This window comes from Chiloscyllium plagiosum, chromosome 3 (assembly GCF_004010195.1).
Source record: "Chiloscyllium plagiosum isolate BGI_BamShark_2017 chromosome 3, ASM401019v2, whole genome shotgun sequence".
Classification (NCBI taxonomy): Eukaryota; Metazoa; Chordata; class Chondrichthyes; order Orectolobiformes; family Hemiscylliidae; genus Chiloscyllium; species Chiloscyllium plagiosum.
In genome coordinates this window covers 112,504,590-112,532,204 of record NC_057712.1, presented here as the reverse complement: position 1 = coordinate 112,532,204, position 27,615 = coordinate 112,504,590, and the positions used below count along the sequence as shown (strand labels likewise).

The 27,615-nt window shown below is 40.0% G+C and overlaps 1 protein-coding gene across 3 annotated transcripts in view; it reads left to right on the top strand.

The window, feature by feature from the left end:
* Positions 1-24,450, top strand: part of zbtb24 (zinc finger and BTB domain containing 24) — a 25,479-nt gene extending 1,029 nt beyond the window's left edge. Inside the window, exons 1-7 of one of the 3 annotated variants that reach the window (XM_043687111.1) lie at positions 62-236; positions 4,067-5,052; positions 5,624-5,791; positions 6,359-6,442; positions 17,212-17,295; positions 18,624-18,705; positions 22,332-24,450. In XM_043687111.1, coding sequence (XP_043543046.1) covers positions 4,104-5,052; positions 5,624-5,791; positions 6,359-6,442; positions 17,212-17,295; positions 18,624-18,705; positions 22,332-23,181 — 2,217 coding nt within the window. In that variant the 5' untranslated portion in view covers positions 62-236; positions 4,067-4,103 and the 3' untranslated portion in view covers positions 23,182-24,450. Of the gene's footprint in view, positions 1-60; positions 237-4,066; positions 5,053-5,623; positions 5,792-6,358; positions 6,443-17,211; positions 17,296-18,623; positions 18,706-22,331 lie in introns of those variants that run through there. The other 2 variants (XM_043687112.1, XM_043687113.1) reach the window with 2 other exon arrangements.
* The last annotated feature ends 3,165 nt before the right edge of the window (positions 24,451-27,615 follow it).

The following is a 27,615-nucleotide window of genomic DNA, read 5'->3' as shown; positions in this document are numbered from 1 at the left end:
AGGGAGCGAGGGGAAGGAGAAATAGACAGAAAGGGGGAAAGGAGAGAATGGGGTAGTGGAGAAAATGGGGAATGTGTAAATTATCATGTGGTTGATAGTGTGGAAGGACACAGTAAATTACATGGAGATATCAGTGGATCGGCAAGGTTTGCAGAAAACTGGCAAATGATATTTAATCTTGAGATTAAGCAGAATACACAGGAAGCAGTGGATATAATGTATTTGGATTTCCAAAGGTATTTAATAAGGTACACAAATATCTGGTCGGCGTGGAAGGATTGGACCGAAAGGTCTCTTTCCATGCTGTACATCTCTATGACTCTTAACAGAAGTCAAAGAGTTGGCATAAGTGGGAGTATTCAGGATAACAGCTTGCAACCAGTAGAATTCCATAGGGATCAGTACTGGGGCCACAGTTATTTACAATATACATTCATAACTTGGACAAGGAAAGTTGATATGCTAGATCCAAGTTTCTAAGTAACACAAAATTAAGGTAGACAAATATTAGGGATGGCACAAAAAGGCTACAGACGCATTTGGATTGGTTAAGTGAAAGGGCAAAAAATTTGGCGGATTGAATATAATGGGAGGTTCTGCACTTTGGCAAGTACAATAGGAATATTATTTAAAAGGAGAAGGATTGCAGAATGTTTACAGCTCGGAGTAATTTGGGAGTCCTCATGCATGAATCACAAAAAGTTTGCATATAAGTTCAGCAGAAAATGTAATATTGGCTTTTATTTCAAAAGGAACAAAGCATAAAGATAGGGAAGCTTTGATAAAACTGTTCAAGGCACAAGTCATACCGCAGCAGGAATACTGTGAACAGACTTGGGCCCCTTATCTAAGGAAATATGCTAGTATTGGAGGCAGTCCAGAGAAGCTTCACTAGGTTGATACCAAGGATGGATGGACTGTCTTATGAGGAGAGATTGAATAGGTTGAGCTCATCAAAATTTTGAAGAATTTAGAGATAGCGTGATTGAGTTGTACAAGATTCTTTGGAGATTACATAAGACAAATGTAGAATGGTTGTTTCACCTTGTGGGAGAGTCCATAGAGTCATAGAGATGTACAGCATGGAAGCAGACCCTTCGGTCCAACCCGTCCATGCCAACCAGATATCCCAACCCAATCTAGTCCCACCTGCCAGCAACTGGCCCATATCCCTCCAAACCCTTCCGATTCATATACCCATCCAAATGCCTCTTAAATGTTGCAATTGTAGGAAAACAACCCCAGCCTGTTCAGCCTCTTCCTGTAGCTCAGATCCTCCAACCCTGGCAACATCCTTGTCAATCTTTTCTTAACCCTTTCAAGTTTCACAAAATCTTTCCGATAGGAAGGAGACCAGAACTGCATGCAATATTCCAACAGTGGCCTAACCAATGTCCTGTACAGCCGCAACATGACCTCCCAACTCCTGTACTCAATACTTCAGAGTAAGGATGTGTCCAATTAAGACAAAGATGAAAAATGTTGTGAATCTGTAGAATTCTTTACTACGGAGTGCTGTCAAGGCTGGGTCATTAAGTATATTGAAGGCTGAGATAGATGGATTTTTAGAGGAATCAAGGGGAAAGACAGGAAAGTGGAGTTGAGAATTATCAGATCGTGATCTCATTGAATGTCAGACTAGACAGTACTTCTGCCCTTATGTTAATCGTGTGAAAGTTGTCAAGAGGAATATACACTTGAGCTAATGTATTCAGCTGGACTACAGGCCAGGAATGGATTATTTTCTTTTGCCTGTTGCAAGGACAATGATCTCCTGTTGTGCTGTAAATATTCTACATGAAGGGGGAGACATGGGTTAAAGTGGATAAAGACAGATAAGAATAGAGAAGATAGGATACAAATGTAAAGAGAGAACCATTGATTGGATATAAAGTGAAGTACAATATAAAGAGGGAGACACAATATAAAGTAAGGGAAGCATATGATAAAGTGGAAAAAAAGGATAAAGTGATGAAAAAAAACAGACCAGGGATAAATGTGAAATATTTGCAGTTCTCAAAAGATTCTGAACACTCATCTTCCCATTTTATGTTCCGTAAGGTATCTGAAAAGACTGGGGAAGCAGAGTCACTCAGTAGTGATTCTTCACTGTTGTGAGCACACCTTTATTGGTTATCATTGCCTCGTTTTGTACATGATGACAGTGACAGCACTTCAAAAAGTACTCAATTAGCTGCTAAGCATTTTGAGATGTCCTGAGATTGTAAAAGGTTCTCTGTGAATATAAATTTGGTCTTTTTATGTGGCTGAAAATTTTCAAATATTTTATATAGGCATATTCAAAAGATTTCTACCATTGGCAGATATGAGAGATACCTGGGATAAAATGAGACAAACGAATGGAGTAAAATGTAGACAGATACAAAAAATTATCATGTGGTTGATAGTGTGGAAGAACAACCAGAGAAAATTCAGCGATAATTTTAAAGCATTGGAGTTTTGCAGTTTTTAGCAAGAAGATATGATATACTTTTAATTTTTTTAAAATGGGAATTGTTAAAATATATAGTTGTATTTTTAGGAGAAAGCGAGGTCTGGAGATCACAGTCGAGAGTGTGTTGCTGGAAAAACAGCAGGTCAGGCAGCATCCAAAGAGCAGGAGAATCAACGTTTCGGGCATAAGCACTTCATCAGGTTTTTAGTTGAGCTAGCAAGTCTGCTATGTCTAGAGTATGTACCTTGCTGATGTTGCTGTACTAAATTGCTGCAAGTGTTATTGCTGTCCAGTTTTATTTCAACAATACGTATGCTGCAGTTGGGTGGCTGGGAGGTGGATTGATGTTACAGAAGCAAAAGCTGGTTTTAGTGCAGTGGGATTATCTGCTAAATGAAAGTGAATTCTCAGGAACTTTGCCTGGGATAGAATAAATCAAAAAGCTGTGTTTTGTCAGGGAATCTGGTATTTTGAAGTTCTAAGGAATTAACTTTGAAGTTTTTTTGAGATTTGATACAGATGATTATCACAGATTGTCCTCCCGTAAAAGTGTTTCTGGCTTAAGGAAAAGTGAAATGAATGTTGACAAATTTTAAAATTGATTTAAATGTGTGAATATGTATGTGAAGGTATTAGATACAGAGAAACATATTTTGTAAACTTTTTACTCAACTTTCTTACATCACAAGCCTGTGAAAGTGGATTAATTGTTTGTACTTTTCCCTCTCCATGTATGAGCAAGTTGTCAAGGCAATATAAGACAGCATTATGCATTGAAATCTGGCTGCTTTGCCTGAATGTTTCAACGTGTGTGTTTGACATCCATTCAGAGAAATGGAGTTTAACCATGTATTTTGTTTTATTGGAAGATTAAAGAATTCAAATGTAGTGATAAGTTTGAGTGTAACTGTAGTAGACCACAGTTGGAGTGATGTATTTCGGGCTGCATGCTATAGGATACTGAGACCTTTGTAGATGGTATAAATTCCTGATGAGGAAGTTACTTTGTATAGGCAAATAATAGATTGGTCTGTTTTTATTGGAACTCAGAATGAAAGAACTTTGCATTAGACATGTTAGAATTAATGCAATTTTAAACAATGCAATTAGAAGCTGACTGGTTCCAGTATTTGAGGGAGCTGGACAAGGGGATGTAGATATGTGTTTACAGCGCACTATATAGGAAGCTTTCTACATTATCTTAACATTTATAACTGGAGGTAAACGTTGTTGGTCAGCATCTGGATTACTGAGGAACACATGACTTATATTCCTTGTTATCACTAGAATTTCATGAAACAGAATATTTAGTCACATTTCTATATCTGACTGACATTTTAGATTATGAAAAGTGCCCAGCACTAAAGTTATAGATTTTGCTCTTCCAAACTTGATGTATGTCAGGAAAACATGTTAAGCTGTGGAAAACACTGAAATGAACCGTTGGTGATTACACTAAAGTGATCAAGTAAGAGTAACATAAATGTGAATATATCTAAGGTTTAATGCATAAAATATACCACATAGTTATCAGCAAAAACACAAATGGCAGTTGGGATCTGTACTGCTGAATCAAAAATACTGACTATTTACATGTTCTTTCATTGGTAGGTACATGGGGATGTATGTTTGACTGAGTGCCATCAAGATGGATGAGACATTGCCTGCTGTTTCACCTGCTTCTTCTCTCATCATTCAATCTAAGACTCACAAAGACACAGTTTTAACTAACTTTGAAGAACAAAGAAAAAGAAATTTCTTATGTGACATCACTTTAATTGCTGAGGATGTTCATTTCAAAGCACACAAAGCACTGCTTGCTGCTAGCAGTGAATATTTCTCTCTGATGTTTGCTGATGAAAGCCAGCAAGGTCAAGGTATCTATATGCTTAATGGAATGGCAGCAGATACCTTCAGTGCTGTGCTGGAATTCATATACACTGGTCGTCTGAATGTTGCTGAAAAGTCCATTGAGCATATTGTGACCATTGCTGAGATTCTGAAAGTGAATGATTTAATTAAAGCATATTCAGACTATCAGGACAACCACTTACATGTTAAGGTATCATTGGCTTCCAATGGAATTAAAGTGGTAGTTGTGGATCCCAATGTTGATAATGATCAGCCCTCAAAGCCAAAACGCAAAAGGGGAAGACCCCGGAAATGTGAACAGCTGCAAACAGAAAGGACTGAAGCTGACAGTGGGACTCCAACTGACCCACAAGAACATCTGAGCACATTGGAAGAACCTACAGATGAATCTCATTGTAAAACAGGCAATAAGGTTACCAATGAAGGGAGACAAAGCTGTCAGATTTCAGAACCAGAAACCTGTTTTGATGCTAACGCAGTTTCACAGACAGAAGGTTATGAACGTAAATTAACGGCGGTGGGTCGCAGCCGCTATAGCAACCGTAGAATTCAGAGGCCTATTAAGTTAATGGGGTACAAGCTTGGCACAGTAGAGGAGGAACAAGAGGAAATGAAGAAGCGAGGGAGGAAGAGAAAGTATCCGGATGTGGAGGCTAGATGTGAAGACTGTGATAAAGTATTCAAAAATCACCACTTCTTGGCCACACATCGAAGGACACACACAGGTGAGCAATGAGCAGCCTTTTTAGTTTTGTGATTGGGGGAGCTTTGAAACGGATAATTCACCCAGCATGACAGTCATAGAAAAGTTATTCCTTTCCCCAGTGCCCTAATCCCATACTCAGAACCTGTAAGAAAATGTGAACTTTTCAATATTATAAGTTTTTAAAATTTATAACCTTGTCTTTACTAATGATTGCATATTTTTGCAATTTATACTTATTAAAATGGCCATTGTTTATTTGGTATGTCCGATGTCATAAATTTGTTCCTAAACAATGAGAAAGTACTATCTTCTGTTTCCATTTTTTGTTCCTGTTTTAATAGCATAAGACTTAAACCTACCATTTGGGCTGATAAAATCCACATTTCAGTCCCTAGATTTGACAAAACATATGTTTCCCTGCCTAAGTGCTTTCTGTCCAATGGACTATCAGCAGGTGCTGCTAACCCTCAGGCCCGCTGTTATCTTGTGTTACTATACAACTGAATCTCACCAATGACATAAAATATTGTCATAAGGTTGGATACAAATTTTGAGACTTAAATATTCACTTCAATTTTTTTTTGTGGTAGGTGAACGTCCTTTTAAGTGTTTTGAATGTGGTAAAGGATTTTCACAGAAGCACACGCTGCAGGTTCATGAGCGAATGCATACAGGGGAGCGCCCTTATCACTGCACAGTTTGTGGAAAGGCATTGACCACCAAGCACTCTTTGTTGGAGCACATGAGTCTGCACACAGGTAATTGCGCTGCAACTTATCTTTTAAGCCTAATTTAAATAACAAAATGGACATTACCATTAATAGGTAAACTGCCATTATGGTGCATTGCATTGTAGTGATTTGCTCCATGATACCTCAGAATCAGGTGATGTTAGTGTAGTAATAACCTAATTACAATTGAGCAGATGGCCATTTCACTCATTTGAATTCATGTCAGCTCTCTGTAATGATAGCAATCAGTCCTTTATCCCTACTCTATACTGGCAAACCCTGAAAGTTTATCTCTCAAATGCCGATTCAGTTATTGTATGCTGACGTAGAAGTCTAGCATTTTGGAATTTTAAATGTTTCAATCAGATCCCCTGTCATCCCTCTAAACTGTAGTTTAAACAGGCCAGGTCGAACCAGCCTCTCTTCACATGACAGCCATTCCATCTCCATAAGTTAGTGAACCAGTTGGGTTTCATGGCACAGTATTTGTCCCACTATCTGGTCATTACCACATTGATTTTTGTGGAAGATTCTTGTTTTATTGTCTATCTCTTCAGAAAGCCTTCACTAAAAAATATTTTTATCCATTTTTAGGAAAGAAAGCTTTTAATTGTGACCAGTGTGGGAAGGTTTTTACTCAGAGAAGACAGTTGAAGAGCCATTACAGAGTCCATACAGGTATAACTTTTTTATTCATTCACAGAATGTGGGCATCGCTGGCTAAGCCAGCATTTATTGTCCATCTCCAACTACCCAGAGAGCAGTTAAGAGTCAAAGAAGTAAAAATACAATGTCGTAGATGTTATACTAATCTTCCACCCTGTCTGATGCCTCAAGTGGACAGAAAAGATTTTAAAGATTTCATTCAGAGGATGTGGGCATCATTGGCTAGGCAGGCATTTATTGTCCATCCCTAACCTAAAGCTGTGAGTCTGGAGTCACTTATAGGTCAGACCAGCTAAAGATGGCAGATTTCCTTTCCAAAAGGATACTGGTGAACCAGTTGGGTTTCATGGCACTGTATTTGCCCCACTATCTGGTCGTTACCACATTGAGTTTTGTGGGAGAGTGCATATTTAACTACTATATTTTCTATGCCATACCAAATTAAACAGTAGTTCGTTTATTGTGATGGGCTTTGTGATACCTGAGGGCACGTGAGATGCTGTATAAATACAAGCATTTCTTTTTAAACTTTCCCAAGGCACAGGAATTTTACGAAACAAAGTTAACAGAAAAAGGATACACAAAGAACCGTTATGGTAGATACCAAAAACATGGACTAGAGGTAGGTCTTAAGGAACATCTTAAAGGAGGTACGCACATTAGAGGGACAAAATGACTTAATGAATGAGTTCAGAGTTTAAATCATGAGCAGCTGATGCATGCCTTCCCCCCCAACCCCCCACCACCACCATGGTAGACTGTGTATGTGCAAAGGTCAGAACTGAAGAAGTGCAAATATTTAAAGCGTAGTAGGATTGGAGGAGATCATAGAAATATAGAGTGCCAAGTTTATGGAGGATTTGAAAATAAAAATGAGGAGCTGATAAGGATTTGATCAATTAAACTTGATCCCTTGTTACTGTTCAGAAGTAGACATCAGAAAAAAAGGATTGGTTTGAGTGTATTTCATACATTACTCTCTAAGTTCATTTTCTTCTACAATGTAGTATTCTTATATTTGGTGCTGTAATGAAATCCCCTGTTCATATCTACTTTTTGTACTGAGCAATTCAGCATTCTATAGCTGCTACACTTATTGAACAGTTAGTTCAAATAGTTGTTTGCTGGCTGTATTTAATTCTGCCCAATATTAGGAGAGGCTTATTACAATGTTCTCAAGAAGTCACTCAGCACAGTTCAGGAGTCACTGAAGTGGAGTTCAAAAGTTATGTTTGTTAGAGAAAGAGACAAGAACTGAAGTAGACTCCATGCTAGGCACTACTACTGTAAACAATGCTGTTAAAGGTAGCTGAACTATGTGTATTTTGTGTAGTGAAGACTCAGGGAAGAACTTGAGCAATTGAATAGCTCTGCATAGGAGAATGGGAGAAAGTCCTGGAAGTAGTACACAGAAAAAGCTGAGTACTACTAATAGTTCAATTCAGCTGAGAGCTGAAAGGTCCACAAGCAGGATTTCCTGGATGCGGTTGAGCAAGATCAAAGCTCAGGGGACAAAAAACTCAGGGGCAGTTTTAGCTTGGTAAAGCCAGCATTTGCCAAAAAATTGGAATTATTCTTGTGCAGTTTCAGAGTCCAGGATGGACTTTGGCGAGGAGAGTGATTGATCAGAATGGGAACTTTGGAGTTACTGGGACACTCCAAAGCTGGGCAATTCTTGAGAGGGAATTTCAAGGTTAGATCAGCAAAAGTGAGGATTTGTAATCCCTTGTGAAGTTTATCAATAATTTGGTGACCCACTGCATCGATAACTTGGGTGGGGAGGAGGAATTGTTAAGAAATCCATTGGATCTGTTTTGATTACATTTGCTAATTGATATGCTCTGTGGGATATTCAATCACAATCTGTTACCCATTCTAATGACATGTTAATTCTGGTTGTTAGTAAATGTAGATTGTATGACTGTTCCAACACAGTACAGTAAATTTTAGTGTTGTAGGTTCAAAACTGTGGAATCTTATGACTTTATTCTCTTCATAAGTCTCCTGGATCTCTCAATTTATGCAGCAGGCAGTGAAGAAGTCAAATGATATGTTAACTTTGATCGTGAGAAGGTTTGAGTACAATGGCAAGGATGTCTTGCTGCACCTGGTATAATACCGCAAAACTTTGTTTCAAGTCCAGTATATGATCACAAAATGGATTAGATCGTGGACTGAGATTCAGAAACCCATCTATTGGGAAACAAATTGACTTGTGTAGGACTCATATAATTGTACACAGAAAAAGCTGAGTACTACTAATAGTTCAATTAGTGAAACCTCATCTGGAGTATTGTGCGCAGTTTTGGTTTCCTTATCTGAGGCAAGATGTTCTTGCTCTAGAAGGAGTGCAGTGGAGGTATACCAGACTGATTCCTGAGATAGCAGGACTGGCATATGGAGAATCAATCTGTTAGGACTATAATCACTGGACTTTAGAAGAATGAGGAAGAATTTCAAACAAACTGTAAAGTTCTAACCAGACTAGACAGGGTGAAGACAAGATGGATCTTCTTGACAACTGAAGAGTCTAGAATCAGGGATCACAGTCTAAGGATACAGAGTAGGCCATTTAGGACTGAGATGAGGAGACATGACTGGAATTCTCTCCCATGGAAAGTGGTTGAGGCCAAAATGTTTTCAAGGAAGAGTTATTAAGGCTAAAGGGATCAAAGGGTATGGGGGAAAAAGTGGCAAGAGGGACTGAGTTAGATGATCAGCCAATAGTGGGTGGCACGGTGGCACAGTGGTTAGCACTGCTGCCTCACAGCGCCAGAGACCCGGGTTCAGTTCCCGCCTCAGGCGACTCTGTGTGGAGTTTGCACGTTCTCCCCGTGTCTGCGTGGGTTTCCTCCGGGTGCTCTGGTTTCCTACCACAGTCCAAAAATGTGCAGGTTAGGTGAATTGGCCATGTTTAATTGCCCCTAGTATTAGGTAAGAGGCAAATGTATGGGTGGGTTGCGCTTCGGCAGGTCGGTGTGGACTTGTTGGGCTGAAGGGCCTGTTTCCACACTGTAAAGTAATCTAATCTAATCTAGTCATATTGAATAGCAAGTGGGCTTAAAGAGCTGAATAACCTACTCCTGTTTTATATATTTCTTCTTGACTTAAAACTAAAGGTTGCTGGGGAGATCCAAGAGGGCGGCGATCAGATAGGTCTGCTGTGCTGGGCTCTACATCATAACCGAAGTAAAGTGGTGCTTTTACCTCCGCCTCACTAGCTGTCTATAAGGAAAATTAGGAAAATAAAGTAAGACAAAAGCCCTAGAACCTTTTAAATACTGATCCTAATGTTTTGGGAAGAAGTTGAAGATGAATAAAGGAAAGGGAGTGTGAGGGTCGCAGAAGCAGGGCACTCCCCTACAATGCCGGGCACACCTGCAGCCGCAGCCCTAACTCCTGTGGTGGTGCCTTGGATCCCATTGGAGCAATAGAACTTAGTCTCGGAGTTTGTAAAACTCTGAAAGAAAATCGATTTGGTGCTGGAACCGATCTCTGCCATGCTACAAAAGCATGAGTTGGTGATTCAAACGCTTGATTGATGTGTTAAGGCAGTCGAACAAAGGACCACAGCGTTGGAGACCGTGGCGGAGAATTCGGAGGTGAGGATCCGAAGGCTGGAAAGCCAGATTCGGACCCTGCTGGTCTAGGTCGACAAACTTGATTCTCAAGGTAGAAGGAAGAACTTATGGACAATCGGGCTCCCGGAACATGACAAAGGTGAGAACCTGGTCAGCCTCCTGGCAGTGACTCACCCAGTTTCTGGGGCTGGGAAGTCGAGTCAGGCTGAATGTGTGTGGAACAGGCCCACTGGATCACGATGCGCAGGACCAGGTCAGATCAGCGTCCCTGCCCGATCCTAGTGCAACTCCAATGTTACAAGGAGAAACAAATGATAATGGAAGCCTCCAGAAGGCTGGGAAAAGACTCGCAGTCCCTGGTACACAAGGGGTTGAAAATGATGTTCTTTTAAGACTTCTATATGGCTGTAATCAAGGAGAGGAAATCTTTGGATAAAGTCAGGAAGAGGTTGAAAGACCTGAATATCCAGTACTCTGTGAGGTACCTAGCAGTACTGCACTTTAATCATGGAGGGTCGATTTACAACTTTGACTCAGCAGAGAAAGTAAGGGATTTCCTAGACTCTTTGAAATAGATGCTCTTTGAAATAGAAAATACTATGGACAACGGTATATCCTTTGGTCTCATGATTGTTGGTTTTTTAGGCTTAGCATTGCTTTGATGTGAAATTCCCCCTTTTGTTTACTAATTCCTGTTATTCCCTTATTTTCTCTGCGTTTGGGATGGTTATCTCTTTTATTATGGACAAATAGGATTGATGTATGGAGGGGATGGGTTGGGCGTCCCCTTTTAATTTTCACGTGTAAATAATAGGTTTTCTTTGTCTCTGTGGTGCTTGGGTTTGGGGCGTGGCTTTAGCTGGAAGGAACCATGATGGTTGTAGGGATTGAGACGAATGCCCCCTATAGGCGAGGGGGAATCTTCAGTTATTTGTTGTTTGTATGTTTGTTTGTTTAATTTAAGAGTAGTGGTTGGTTTTTGAGTTTTTATAGTATTTGTAGTGGTAGTTTTTAGATTTTATAAATCCTGCTTTTTCTCCATTTAGCGCACCATGAGTAAGCTTCCACCTCTTGGAGGGCCGCGGGCCGCTTTGGGCAGTTATGGCTAGTGGTTTGTTTAGATGGTGCACCTGGAACATAAAGGGGAGCCATTCCCTGATTAGAAGAAACCTCAGAAAGGAGAGGGTTGACATCACCCTGCTATAAAAAACACACTTGAGTGACAAGAAACATTTGAAATTACAGCAGGGAGGGTTTGGTAGGGTATTCTTCTCCTCTTTCAACTTTAAAAGCAGAGGAATGGCCATACTAGTACAGGGGAACCTCCCATTTCAGATAATAGACCAAGTTAAGGATGAACATGGGCGGTTCATCAAGGCCTCAGTACATGGGAATGAATATGGCATCCTGAATGTCTCTTGACCCCCCCCCCCGTGCACCCCCTTAAATTCTTAATCGACCTATTCTCCAAGTTGATGGCTTTTAGGGTGTGCCATACGGTTATAGGAGGAGACCTATCCATCTCATGGACCCTGAGGTGGACAGGATGCCAAAGGGTCTCTCGGGGATCTCGCCGCAATCCAGACGGTTGGTGGACTTACGTGGGGAGTTGAGATTGGTGGATGTCTGGACATATCTCCACTCTAATGGACTTTTACTCCAACCCACACAAATGCCGCATAAGAATTGATATGTTCTTTGTTCCATTGATCTGTCTGGATTCAGTGTTATGATTACATTAGATTCTCTACAGTGTGGAAACAGGCCCTTCGGCCCAACAAGTCCACACCGACCCTCCGAAGAGTAACCCACCCAGACCCATTTCCCTCTGACTAATGCACCTAACACAATGGATAATTTAGCATGGCCAATTCACCTAACCTGCACATCTTTGGAATAGAAACATGGCATTGGCACATGGATCCATTTCTTCTGAAGGATAGCACATTTATAGAGTACTTCACGAGGGAGTTTAGGACCTTCTGGGACATTAATTCGGGTACTGCCAGTAACCCATCAATTTGGGAGACTACCAACGTTTATTGAGATGCTTAATTATTTCATGCTCAGCTGAAGGCAGCCAAATTGGCATATTATGATAGACTGTCTATGGCTAAGCTCCAGCGGGTCACAGCTCTCCAGGCTACTCTGAATTCAGTACTTAACCCAGGCGGCGAAGAGAGAGGTCTCCTTTGCGAAATAAAGGATCTTTGAATATGGTGATAAACCAAGTAGATACCTGGCATGTTTGACCAGGAATAAAAGAGCCCCACAGTCCATTGTGTCCATTATGGAGAGAATTTGTACTATTACTCACAAGTCTAAAGAAATTAATGCAAAATTCAGGAGATTTTATGCAGAGTTATACTAGTCGGAGGGTTGTGAGGATGGAGTAGCAAGGATGGAATCCTTGTTTGAGAAACTGGCCCTCCCAGGTATAAATGTAGAGCAAGCCTCCCTTTTGAATGCACCCTTAACAATGCAAGAAAATCCAGAGGTGATAAGGCAGCTCCAAAGTGGCAAAGCACCTGGCCCAGCCAGGCTCCCATTGGCCAAGCCAATATTGGGTGTGTACAAACACTCATCCAGTCAGGACTGCATTTTGCCGTCTCTTCTTCTCCCTTATTCGAAAGAGTGGGAAAGATCCTGAGGACTGTGCCTCATACAGACCCATCTCACTGCTGAATGTAGATTTTAAAATCCTGTCTGATATGTTAGCTTTGAGATTGGAGAAAGTACTGCCTACTATCATAAAGGAAAACCAGACAGGTTTATTAAGGGTCGTAGCTCTTCCAATAATATCAGGAGAGTGTTGAATATAGTACAGGTATGTCAGCAGAGATCAGTTCCAGGCTTGGTGGTCTCCTTGGATGCAGAAAAGGTGTTTGACCGGGTGGAGTGGCCATATCTTTTTGGTGTCCTGGAATGTTTTGACCTTGGGTCGACTTTGGCTAGGTAGGTTGCAGTGCTGTATAATAACCCTATAGCGCAGTCCTTACAAATGGCGTAAAATCAGATAATTTTAGCATTGGGAGAGGCAGCCGACAACAGTGTCCTCTCTTGGTGCTGCTGTTCGCTTTAGTAATCGAACTGTTGATGGAGGCTATTCAGAAGGACTCTAAAATAGTTGCCGCGGAAGTAGGAATGGGAAAGCACAAAATTACTGTCTACGCTGATGAGGTTCTTCTCTTTTTGGCTAACCCGAAAAGTCATGTTTGGCATGTTCTGGGGGTATAAAATTAATTTTACAAAATCGGAAGTCATGCCTGTGGGGGGCTTGGTGGGAGTGCCTGACCTGGAGGATGGAGCACAATTTCCTGTCCGGTGGTCACAAAAATGTTTTCTTTACTTGGGTATTTTTATTAACCCTGCTTTCCACCAGCTGTATACAACTAACTTTGTGCAACTATTTGAAAGGATAAAACAAGATCTTCAGTGTTGGGAGGAGTTACCAGTATCATGATTTGGCCAAATAGCCCTGATAAAAATGAATGTTCTTCCTCGGTTACTTTACCCCATGGAGAATGCTCCAGTCGTTGCTCAGACAAGTGCTGCAGAGACTCAGTGGCTGGCTTGGATCCTTCATTTGATGTCGTAGGTGCCCTCTGATTAAATTCACCAAATTGCAACTCACACAGGATATGGGGGGGGGTAGATCTCTCAACCTTTAAGCGATACCAAATAAGCGACTTATTGTCCTATGTGAGTGACTGGGTGTAGAAGGATCCGAGGTCGATATGGCTTGATATCGAGGCCACGCAGGCAAGGTGTCCCCTCCTTAATTTGTTATTTATGGATAGGATGAAATCTGTTTTTGAGCATTGTATAAACACAGTGAAAGCATGGAGGATGATGCGGCAGGGCGAGGGCAACCTGCATAAGACTTCACCATTTACCCACTTAGTTAGAACCCCAGGATTCAGGCCGGGGTCAATCAATTCCGGCCTTAAAGCAAAGGAGGTCAAGGGATTCTCCTGTTTGGGAGACCAATTTGAGGGAGAGGTCCTGATGTCTTTTGATCTGCTAAGTCACAAATATGGGCTACCCAGCTGGGACCTCTTCCGTTATTTTCAGATTAGGGATTATATGCAAAGAAGGACCACGCTTTTAGCTCAGCCCTACAAGCCCGACATGGAGAGAAGAGTGCCCCCGTGCGCGGGCACTCTCTTGGTGAGTACACTGTATCATTCACGGAGAGGATGCACCTTGGAAGATATGTTGAGACTCTACGGAGTCTGGAGTTAAGAATTAGGTGTAGAACTTCCGTATGAAACATGGGAGGACAAATGGGAGAATGTGAAAAAAATCAAGATATGCAATAAAGTGCAGGCTATGCAATTGAAGATTCTCCACAGAGCCCATATGGCCCCAGAGCAATTAGCAAAATTCAGGAAAGGAGCATCTCCAGGATGCCCTAAATGTAAAACAAGCACCGGCGCCCTCACACATTGTCTGTGGTCGTGTCATAAGATCTGTAGGTACTGGGGTGTCATAGTGAATGAGGTGGAGGAGATCCTAGGAATTGAAGTTAAGGTGGACCTGGTATCCCTTCTTTTGGGACTGCCGAATTTGCCTTCACTAGATGAATACAGCAAGAGCTTATTCAGCATTCTCACGTATTGTGCAAGGAAGAACATTTTCATGAGCTGGACCTCAGAAAACCACCAGGTCTCATGGGGTGATGCAGATTAGTGATTACATTAGATTAGATTAATTACAGAGTGGAAACAGGCCCTTCGGCCCAACAAGTCCACACCGCCCCGCCGAAGTGCAACCCACCCATACCCCTCACCTAACACTACGGGCAATTTAGCATGGCCAATTCACCTGACCTGCACATCTTTGGACTGTGGGAGGAAACCGGAGCACCCGGAGGAAACCCACGCAGACACAGGGAGAACGTGCAAACTTCACACAGTCAGTCGCCTAAGGCAGGAATTGAACCCGGGTCTCTGGCGCTGTGAGGCAGCAGTGCTAACCACTGTGCCACCGTGCCGCCCCTGGAGCACATTCGCCTGGATTTTCTTACGAATACGGTGCACCAGAAAACAGAACTATTCTATAAGATGTGAAGGCCAGATTTGGCAGTCTGGGAGCCTTTTGGGGAGAAAGCTTGAATAAATACGGATAGAATAATTGATGCTGCCATGGATGGGAGTCTCGGCGGGGTGCGTCAGGTGGTGTAATTTTAAGTTAAGCTAATTTAAGTTGATTTAATCTAATTTGACCTAATCTAAGTTAGGTTAGTCCAGTATAATTTAATTTAAACTAATTTGTAAAGTTCAAATATTTATCAAATTGTAACATAGAAAGATTGTTCTGTACCTTTATGATAGTTTCGGTTTTGTTTTGTAGAATAGTAGGTAGTTTATTGTTAATGTTTTTGTAACATAAGATTGTTGTACTACCTCTTATACTTTTATAATTGTAAAAAATAAAAACCTTTTCAACAAAAAGTTGCTGATTCCTAACCAGATCATTACATAAATTTGCTGGTCAAGTCTGGGATCATAATAGAGGTTTGCTTATTTTGCACGGTAGTTTTCCTCTTCTTCGCTATGCCATGTCTTAAGATCAAACAATGTTCTTCAGAGAAGTTCTCCTTTCCTGGCTATTTTAAAATTTGTGCATGCTGGTTACTAGTGCCAAAAAAAACTGATGTTATTATAGAGATTTCTGCAGCTGGAGCTAGTAATATAAGCCATAGTACTATTAAAGATAGTCATGAGAAATGGTCATTTGTGAAAGGATTACTGCAAGTAATTTCCATTACATTCTGGTGCCAGATTTACAATGTCTACAACATCACATTTATGCGTTTCACAACCCTTGATGAGATGTCCATTATAGAATAGAAATTACTGTTGGTAAATCAGAATATGAATTTTTAATATATTAACCATTTGAGTTAATACCTTCATTAAAATTTAATAAAGCAAGTTATTTCATGGACTAGTTGAATGGTTGTGGTATGGAAGAAGATCATTTGACCTAACATAGCTGTGCCAAGTCTTTGTGAGAGCAATTCAACTTCATACAGTCCCTTGACTTTTCCCCATAGTCCTGCAATTTTTTTCTCTTCAGATAATTAACCAATTCCCTTTTGATGACCACAATTGAATTTTTTCAGGTACCAGACTTAACCACCTGCTGTCTACACAAGTTATTCCTCTTGCTTCTTTTGCCATTCATATTAAACCGATGTCATCTGGTGTTTGGCCCTGCTGGGTTCACGGCAGTCAGTTGGTATAAACGAAAATCAGAAGTCAATCTCGAGTCAGTTTTATTTATAAATTGAAACATTACATATTTATGGCGATTAACGGTCCAAGTAGCACCAGTGTCAATAAATATCTCTTTATGCTTCTTTGGAAATAAGTAAACAAAATTAACCAGTTGACAGTCCCTTGAAGGGCCATGTGACTCTTTATACACCTGTAAAACCCATTCAAAACAAATAGATTTATTTAAAAATGTGACTGATATACTCTGGCCCCTTAAATAGACCAGAGTATATCTTTATACTCTTTGAAGAAATATTTTGCCTTTTTAAGGGCCTATCATTTGGGAGGCAGGTAGGACTTCAAACCAGACCAGAGATAGGAACACAACCACAGAACCACAAGAACCCCCAGTTAATTTGTTTACAGTGGTATTTTAATCAGTTTGTATTGACGTGCTATACCACATCTCGGAGCCAGATGGGATATCAGTCTGACCCTCCTCGCCCAGAGGTCGACACATTACCACTGTGCCACAGGACCTCTCCATGATCCACAATTCTTCTTGTAACAAAGGATAACATCTCATTTTCCTTCTTGATTATGAGCTGTACTCACGTACTAACCTTTCGTGACTCATGCATGAGAACAGCTAGCTCCATCTGAGCTCTGAATTCCGTAGTCTTTCTCCATTTTAGTAGTTCTTGGCTTTTTCATTCCTCCTGCCAATGTGAATAGCTTTGCATTTTCCCTCATTGTACTCGCTCTACCAGATTTTTGCCCATTCACTCAACCTGTCTATATTCATCTGCAAATTTAGCTATCATGTCTTTGCTTCCCTCATCTAAGTCATTGTTGTGAATTGTAAAAGCTTTGAGTCTCTAGTAGAGAGTCCTATGAATTTGCATATATACAGCAATAGATTTGTAAAATATATTGTTTTATAATGTTGTAATTTTTCCCACTACCTGTTTGCCAGGTCAGTCTATGCCTGAATGTGTGCACTGTCATCGTAAATTCATGGATGCTGCTCAGCTGAAGAAACATATGAGAACACACACAGGTAATGTGCACTGTGAATGATAGATAGCACAGGAATACATTTTTGGAAAAATGTGGGAATAAATGAGAAGCCAATGGTGAAATGGGACAGAATATTTGTCTGAGCCAAAGAAATCTCACTTCTTTTTCACGATAGTTTGTTGGAGAATATTCTCAGATAAGCAGTTTGATAATGTAGAAATCAGTTGTAAAATTCATGTTGGTGGCAGGATGTATATCTGATTGTTGATGGTGTTTACCTGAAAAGTGATCATGTATCTGTGCATAATTATTGAGGCAACAGGTCAATATTGAAATGAAGGGGTCCAGAGTGGAATTTTAAGAGTTCTTAAACAATGACTGTAGGGAGGTGTGAGTGTCAACTATTGCTAGAAATGTGCTGGACTTGTTGGGACAAATAGATAGAACAAAACAAAAATACCACGTTGTGGACGACAGACAACAGGGTGTAGAATGGAAGGAGTGATCAAAGATCAAGCAATGGCATGAAGGTCAAAGACAAGAGGAAGGGGCGCTGCGTGCTTGCAGTCACAGAAGATGTTATTGACCTTATGAGGGCAGTTGTAGTCCTCTGAGGAAATATAACTGGATACTTTTGAGAGAGGTAATAATGGAGCAATGTGTTTAGGAACCTTGGAGATAAAGATATTTATAAATGGAGGTAGCTGACAAGGAAAGCAAATTGTGGATATTATTTTAGAGTTGAGGTGACAATAGAACATGGAAAGAAATGGATGAGTTTGTGACTAAAGACAGTTGTTTTAGGATATAGCAAGGTAAGAAATAACAAATCACCAAATGTGTCAGAGAATTAAGTACATGGTTGTTTGACAGTTGTTATCCCCTTATTGTGACGATAGAAAAGACTTCATTTCAGATTTACTTCATCCTGGACTAAAACCGAACTGTTTGACACCAACACTGCTGTTTTCTGTTATTAGGACAATTATTTTCACAGGATCACAGAAGTATTACAGCCCAGAAAGAAGCTACTTCGCCCACAGTGCCTCATTATATGAATATCATTAGCTAGTGCCAATATCCTGTTTCCCCACCCCCCCCCCAAACCGCCAGCCAATGGCTTCTTGAATGCCTCAATTGAATCTTGATGCATTTTCAATTTAGATGAGCACAACAATTCATTTAAAGGTGTAGAAACTAAAGGATTAGCATTGGCACTCATGAAATGAACTGTAGATGCTTGAAATGCACGGGATGTTCTTCAGCATGAAACTTAGGTTACTGTTTCACGGAAGCACCTGTCAGAAAATTATAGAGGCATGGTAACCAACTATGACAATAATGTTGACCTGTCTTTTGTTCTTTCAGGCGAGAAACCATTTACATGTGAGATTTGTGGTAAATGTTTTACTGCAAAGAATACCCTGCAGACCCACATCAGAATCCACAGGTATATTCTGTTGAGTATCGAAGCTTTAACATGATTTGAATATTAAAAGACACTTGTAGTGAATTAACCCATTTTCCATATTTAAGCATAACTTGTATTACTACTCTGTTGAAGAAAGAGGAAGCTTATTTACCAAATAAATACTTTTTGTTTCTATAACCCCTTTCATGAGCTGGGGACATTCGAAAATGCCTTATGTTATGATGTGCTTTTAAAGTCTAGTTGCTGTTGTACAGAAACATGGTAGCCAGTTGGTGTGTAGGAAGATCCCAATTCCACTATGTTGGCTGACGGATACTGAGCAGAAAAAAGGCCTGCAGCACTAAAGTGTGACCATTATTAAATTTGATCACAGCTGATTTGCACTTGAACACCATCAATAAAAACCCTTACCTAATGAAAATACATCAAAATCTTGTAAGCTGTTATTGTTGGAATTTCTGTCTTTTTGGAGAGAGTACCAGATTTTACTATCCTTTTGAGTGCAATAATTTATCTTGATTTCACTGTCAAATAGCCATTCATTGATTTAAAGAATGTGTTCTTAATTCCCCAACTGAATAATAGTTTATTGATATGCATTCTATCAGATTATGTTAATATTTAAAATACTCAAGTCTTCTCTGTTTAAGAGAACAAAAGCCAAGTCTAAGTGTCTGCTCTCATTATTTAATCCTCTAAGCCTTGGTACAATTCCAGTGAATTTGTGCTGCATCCAATCTGAATGTGAAAGATCTTTACTGAGGTGCCAGGCCCAAAGGTGAACAAATTACTCCAGGTGGGATTGAACAAGGCTATATAACTATGTAGCATCCCCTTCATTAGTTTTCCAACCTCTCTGTCATTAAACTATTTTATTGCTTTCTGTCTGTTGTCTAAATCATTTTGCTTCTTTATACTACCTCTTTACATGCTATTTGTTTTCCTTTGATCCACAACAGTTGACTCACACCAATCCCTGTTGAACTCTATGTCCCTTTACTTTACTCATTTAGTAATATGTTTCCTTTTACAACTTTCTTCTTCAGCACACTCTGTTAATGGTACTTTCTATCTTAGTTGTATCAGTATGTTTGGATGTCATAGAATTACAGAATGACACATTTCAGCTCATTCTGCCTGTGCCTGTTCTTTGAAGGAGTTACTCAGCAAATTCCATTTTTCCGTACTTTTCTATATATTTGGACATTTTCCATTTCAACTCTCTACCCAATTAATTTCTGAAACTTATAATTAAATCACCTGAATCCTCGCCAGCCTTAGCTCATCTGCTGCTCAAATCTCTTAGTCATCTCTTTATTACCTCTGGACTTGACTGTTTCCAATGTGTTCCTGTCCAATTTCCCATTTTCAACCTAAGTACATTCAAGGCCATCCATTACTCTGCTCCTCATGTGCACATTTACGTCATGTCATGCAAGTTCGCATCAACTCAACTGATTCATGTTCATCTATCAGTCTTGTGCTCACTGACCTAAGTTTGCCGTTCATGCATCCTTATTTTTAAATCTCTTCACTCTTTGTTTCTCTATCTAAGTTATTTCTTCCAGCCTATTGCATTTCATTGTCTGCACTCCTTGAATTCTACTTGTTGACCATTTCTGATTTTAATCACTGGACCACTGCCAACCACGTTGTCAGCTGCCAAAGTCTTAAACTGTGGAATTTTCTCCCTAAATCTCTCATCCTTTAAGGTTCTCTTTTCCTCTTTGATTAATTTTTGCTTATCCTCTTAAGTCTGTGGCATTCCATTGCTACAGGAAACCCTTTCTTGTTTATCAAACTCTTTCATGGTTTTGAACAACTCTATTGAATCTCCTTTTAACCTTTTTTACTCTAAGGAGAACACTATCAACTTCTCAAGTCTCTCCATATAACTGAAGTCCTTTGTTCTTGATTCCAGCACACTAAATGTCTTTGCATCTTCTACAAGTCCTTAACATCTTTTATATAGAGTGTGGTACCCAAAATTGGACACACTACCCCATCTGAGGTGTAACTAATGAATTATCAATTTAGCTTCATTTCCTTGCTTTTGTTTTCCAGCCATCTGGTTCTGAATTTTCACTGCGGGTTCAGTTCCTGCACGCACTTTAAAATTGTACCTTGTAAAATTGTACATATTGCCTGTGCTCATTGTTCATTATAGAGTGCTAACTTGGACTTCAGTAAACCCTTCAACAAGGTTCTGCATGGTGGCTTAATTAGTAAAGTTAGGTCACATGGGATTCAGGGTTAGCTTGCCAATTGGACACATAATTGGCTTAACGGCAGGAGACGGAGAGTGGTGGTGAAAGGTTGCTTTTTGACTGGAGGCCTGACACCAGTGGTGTTCTATAGGGATCGGTTTTGGGTCCTCTTTTGTTTGTCATTTATGTAAATGATTTGGATGAAATATAGAAGACATGTTAGTAAGTTTGGGGACAATACCAAAATTGGTGGCAGAGTAGACAGTGCAGAAGGTTTTCTAAGATGACTAAGGGATCTTGATGAAATGAGTCAATGGGCTGAAAAATGGCAGATGGAGTTCAATCTGGATAACTGTGAGGTATTGCATTTTGGTAAAACAAACAAGGGTAGGGTTTATATAATTAAAAATAATGCCTTGAGTAGTAGTGTTGTAGAACAGAGGGACCTAGGGATTCGAGTACAAAATTCTTTGAAGTTTGTGTCAAATATAGATAGAGTTTTAAAAGGGTATTTGGCACACTTGCCTTCATTGCTCAGTCCTTTGAATACAAGAATTGGGAAGTCATGTTGCGGGTGTACAAGCCATTGGTAAGGCCTTTTCTGGAATACTGTGTCCCGTTCTGGTCACCCAGTTATAGGAAGGTTATTATTAAGCTGGAGAGGGTTCAGAAAAGATTTACCAGGATGTTGCTGGGTATGAAAGGTTTAAATTACAAAGATAGGCTGGGACTTTTCTCTGGGACCTATCTCTATAAAGATAGGCTGGAGTGTAGAAGGTTGAGAGGCAACTTTATGCAGTTTATAAAACGAGTATAGAGAGAGTTAATGGTAGTTGTCTTTTCCCTAGGATGGGGGATTTCAAAACTAGGGAGCACATTTTTAAGGTGAGTGCAGAGAGTTTTAAAAAAGACACGAGGGGCAAATCTTTTACACATAGGGTGATTGACATGTGGAATTAACTTCCTGAGGGAGTAGTGGATGTGGATACAATTACAACATTTAAAAGACATTTGGATAAGTACATGAATAGAAAAGGTTTAGAGGGATATGGGCCAGCGGTAGGCAGGTGGGATTAGTTTAGTTTGGGATTATGATAGGTATGGACTGGTTGGCCTGATTTGTCTGATTCCATGCTGTATCACTGTGACTTGGTCGCATTAAATGTCATTTGCCCTGTATCTGCCGATTTCGCTATTCTGTATCTTCTTGAAGTCTGTTGCTTTTTTAAATCACTGTTTTCTACTTCTCAATGTTTTGTGTCATCTGCAAACAATTAAAATTATTCCCTATACTTTCAAGTGTAGGTTATGTGTATGTATCAAAAAAGGCAGTGGATCTAATACTGTCTAGTGTCAAAATACTATTATTCCTAGCAAAACAAAGTAATATTTTTTTAAATTTTATGCGTGGAAATTAATGTACGATATTTGTTCTAGGGGAGAAAAACCCTTTACCTGCACTATATGTGGAAAATCCTTTGCTGATCCAAGTGCTAAAAGACGTCATGATGCCATGCACACAGGAAACAAGCCTTTTGTGTGTCCAACTTGTCATCAGCGATTCACTCGAGCTGACAATCTTAGGTCTCACATGAAGATTCACAGCAAGGAGAGGAAAAACAGTGAGATCATTAATGTTCCAGCTAATGGGGATGCAGAAGGAGTGAAGACTATCTTGCAACTGCAGCAGTACCAGCTTCCTACTGTAGGTGAACAACAGATACAGCTGGTGGTAACAAATGATGTTGACAATATTAATTTCATGCCCAACCATGGACAGAGCATTCGTATTATTTCGGCAGAGGGATCACAGAGTCTACCTAATGACCAGGCTTCAAATTTGGCTCTGCTTACTCAGCAAGGAGAGCATATGCAGAACCTGACTCTGGTAGCTCAGCCTGGCCAAACAGACAACATCCAAACCATTGGCATGGTGGGAAACCAGCAATGTCCAGGCCACCCAGAGCATATGCATGTGATCACATTGACGAAAGAGGCAATGGAGCACCTCCAGGGTCAAGCTCAACAACTGCAGATAACACAGGGGAGATCACAGCCTATTAGTCTTGGGCAGGAGCCCACTCAGCCAGTTCATTTGAACCAGGAAACAGCACAGCATCTTCAACAAGGTCGATCAGCAGATGTTTCTGATCCATCAACTCAAACAATCTCTGTGAACCAATCTTCACAACAAATGCAAGGAGAGCCACTTGCAGATCAAACATTCCAGTTGCAAGCGGACAATGTTTCTTACCTTTACACTACTAACTTAGTTACACACAGCTAGAAAAATCAAAAAATGTAGTTGCAACTGTTTACTGAAAATAGGATAATGATTATGTAACTAAGAGGTTATCACATAATCTGTGATATTCACAGTCACAGTTTATCTTTAATATAGCACTCTATTGGTCTATTTTAAGAATTCATTTGAAAATTGATTTGTTCCAAATTATTTTCTCCTCTTTGCTTTTACTTCTTTGAAGGTTTCCCATTTTCAATCTTACATAATATTATGATGAATTTTCTTTCCCCTCTACTTCCTATTCTCAAAATCAGAGTGGAAAGGAGGAATGAAATGATTTGCATATTCTTGATATGCAATTTGAAGATTGATATCCTCATTAAACTTTTTCTTTAAACAAGTTTCCTGAAAAACATGCTTCACTCTTGGTCAGGTCAACACAAAAAATTTAAAACACCCAAATAGTTCAGAAGAGGCTCATGTTTCATTTATCTGTTTTCTGTTGTGCCTTTTCATAACCAGTCTTAAACTTGAATGCGTTACAACAAAATTAACTCCTCCTAATTGCTGCTGTCCTTTATAGTGTTTTTTAATTAAGTGTCAATATGAATTTTTTAAATATTACAATTCTCATCAACTCATGGTTTAAAATTCATTGTGTCTAAATGATTCACATCACAGAATGCAAAGTACTTGTATGATTATGTGGCTAACTTTTGTTTTAGGAGATGAACATTTAAAAGATACTGCATCACTAACTCAGGAATAACATTATTAGAAATATTTTCTTTTGCAACTTTAAGATATATTTTGTGATACAGTACCTCAAGTTGCATCTTTCTGCTCTCTGTTTTCAAGCTTCAGCTTCTGATGATGCTGTGGATATAATTACAACTACAGTGTGTTTTCTTCTGAAAAAGAGATCATATTTTACAAATAAATTCACTTTTTGCTTTAAATATCGCACACAATCTTGTTTATGTGCCTAAGCATATGATTGGCTTCAATTTGTTAGCACAAATACGTGGGTGATTAGCATCTCTGATAGCTACATCTCAGTTGTGTAAACTGCATAATTTATATTAATACAAAGCATCCAGAATATTTTATAATATAAATATTGAAGAATACTATAATTTGCATACTGCCACCATTTGCTGATGGGGGATCAATCTGCAGACCAAATGTTTTGTGCAGCAAAACATTGTAAATAATTATAACTTTTAATAAATGTATGTGCTTTTGATAGAGTACATATTGATTGCCACATTGCAGTTATTCCAAGCTGCCGCTAATACAGTGCAAGTCAAATTTGTGTCCAGTTTGTTTCTTACAGCAATCAGTGTTTGTTTCATGGTCACCATTACTGAGATAAGCATTCAATTTCAGATTTTATTAACTGAATTTAACTTTCATCAGCTGCCATGGTTGGATTTGATCCTGTGTCCACGGGATATTAAACTCCACCTCTACATTACTAGTTAGTGACATGACCATTACAGCAGCACAGATGGATCACAGCTTGGTATGGCAACTGCTCTGCCAAGACTGTAAGAAATTAGAGTCATGATCGCAGCCCACATATCACACAAACCAGCGTCCACCCCATTGACTCCATCTACACTTCACGCTGCCTTGGGAAAGGAACCAATATAATCAAAAAGTTTCTTCCACCCAGGTTATACTGTCTTCTTCCACCCTTTTCCATCTGGCAGAAGATACAAAAGTTTGAAAGCACATATAAACAGACTTAAGAACAATTTCTCTGTTGTTATCAGACTTTTGAATGGGCCTTGCATATAGAGAGTCATAGAGAGATGTACAGCATGGAAACAGACCCTTCGGTCCAACCTGTCCATGCCGACCAGATACCCCAACCCAATCCAGTCCCACCTGCCAGTACCCGGTCCATATCCCTCCAAACCCTTCCTATTCATATACCCATCCAAATGTACCAGCTTCCACCACTTCTTCTGGCAGCTCATTCCACGTACATACCACCCTCTATGAAAAAGTTGCCCTGTAGGTCTCTTTTATATCTTTCCCCTCTCACCCTAAACCAATGCCCTCTAGTTCTGGACTCCCCGACCCCAGGGAAAAGACTTTGTCTATTTATCCTTTCCATGCCCCTCATAATTTTGTAAACCTCTATAAGGTCACCCCTCAGTCTCCGACGCTCCAGAGAAAACAGCCCCAGCCTGTTCAGCCTCTCCCTGTAGCTCAGATCCTCCAACCCTGGCAACATCCTTGTAAATCTTTTCTGAACCCTTTCTTTAGCACACAAAACAAGGTTTTTTTCTCTGTATCTCAATACATGTGACAATAATAAATCAAATTTTATTGAGTTACCTAGAAGGTCCAACCTTCTCAACCTCTCCCCTTGCCTGAGAGGTGGTGACCCTCAATCTTACTATCAGCCATCTCTAATGCGACAAGTCCTATGCTCCTGTGAAACTATGGTGACTTTACGAATATCAATAGGCCATTGTCTCCCCAAATGCTTGAAATGCAAGTTATTGGAACAATTTATTTCTGGATATCCTGCCTTTGTCCAACCAACTGGATTTTGAGTGAAGACATTTGCTAGGTTGTTATTAAATCACCCAAGTATAGTGAAGTTGGCATCTTCAGCTAGCGATGGGAAGCATGTTGTGAAACTTGACAGCAGAGTGTATCACCAGTCTGATCCTCTTTAGTAACTCAACAAAGCTCATGCAACAGCCCCTTACAAACCCATGATCTATTCCACTTAGAAGGACAAGGACAGCATACAAATGGAAACACACAACCTTTAAACTTCCCTCCAAGTCACATACCATCCTGCCTTTCAGAAAGGATTTACAAGGATGTTACCAGGATTGGAGGGTTTGAGCTACAGGGAGAGGCTGAATAAGCTGGGCTGTTTTCCCTCAAGTGTTGGAGGCTGAGGGGTGACCTTATAGAGGTTTATAAAATCCTGAGGGGCCTGGATAGGGTAAATAGATAAGATCTTTTCCCTGGGGCGGGGGAATCCAAAACTAGAGGGCATAGCTTTAGGGTGAGAGGGTAAGATTTAAAAGGGACCTAAGGAGCAACATTTTCACACAGAGGGTGGTATGTGCATGGAATGATATGCCAGAGGATGTGGTGGAGGCTGGTACAAATACAACATTTAAAAGGCAGCTGGATGGGTATATGAATAGGAAGAGTTTGGAGGGATATGGGCCAAATGTTGGCAAATGGGACTAGATGAATTTAGGATATCTAGTCAGCAAGGACAAGTTGGACCGAAGGGTCTGTTTCCGTGTTGTACAGCTATATGGCTGTATATAGATAGAAATGAAAGAGGGTAATAACAAATCTGCCAATGTTTGATGGCAGTATTACCCAGAATATGACAAGTGATATTGTTTTGTATCACAATTATGTTCCAGTAGTTCTGTGTCTCAAGTTGGTTCTGTTTAATAGTGACTCCTCTGGAGTTTGAAGGTTTGCAGGTTTGTGTGCTGAATCTTGTTCACACCATAGCTTTGTCTTCCTCTGAAACGTCAGCTCTCCTGTAGTCAGTTTGAAACTAGCCGCTCTTATTGCTTAGGCAGGAAGGTTTCTCTGTACAGGCCTTTGACTGTCTCCATAGAAACTGTGTCTGTTTACAGCTACTCCTTTCAGCATGGCTCTGTCTCCATACTTGCAGCTTGAAGTAGCCGGTTGCATTACAGATCCAGCATTTTACAGGGCAAAATGTGCAGCAGAGGTGATTACTATGTTTTTTGTCTTTTTGCTTATTAAAGATTGCCTTGTTTTAAAAGGCAAGAAACCTATCAGTACAGACTGAACCAGTTTCAGAATCTCATCTGGTTTTATTTCAGTTAAAAAGTGAAAATTTAATACATAAAAATTAGCATATATATGTCAAGTGATTTACTTTCTGAAATTATTAACATGAAAATGCATTTTTTCACATTATTGAGATGTGAGCATTACAGGCTTGTGCAGCATTTATTGCCCATCCCTAATTGTTCTTGAGATGGTAGTAGTGTTTTGCTTTCTTGGACCATTGAGGTCCACCAGAAGGTGCAGACACACCCAAAGTATTATAAGAAAGGAGTTGTAGCAACAGTGAGGGAATGGTAATATAGTTCTAAGGCAGGATGTTATGTGACTTTGAGGGAATTTTAAAGGTTGTCTGTTCCCATGTATGTACTGTCCTTGTCCTTCTAGCTGGAATAGATCACAGGTTTGGAAACAGGTATGGTAGGAGCTTTGTTGAGTTGGTACATTAAGTGAAAGTTTAAGATTGTGGGTGACGTACCAATCAAGCAGTCTGCTTTTGTACCAAGCTGCTTGCGTATTACTGGAGCTGCAGTCACCCAGGCAAGTGGCTTTGTGCCTTTTAGATGGTGTGCAGGTATTATGAAGTCAGGTGATGAATTACACACCACAGTATTTCCAACCTGCTTTTATAGCCATGAGTATTTATATGACTAGCTGGTTCAT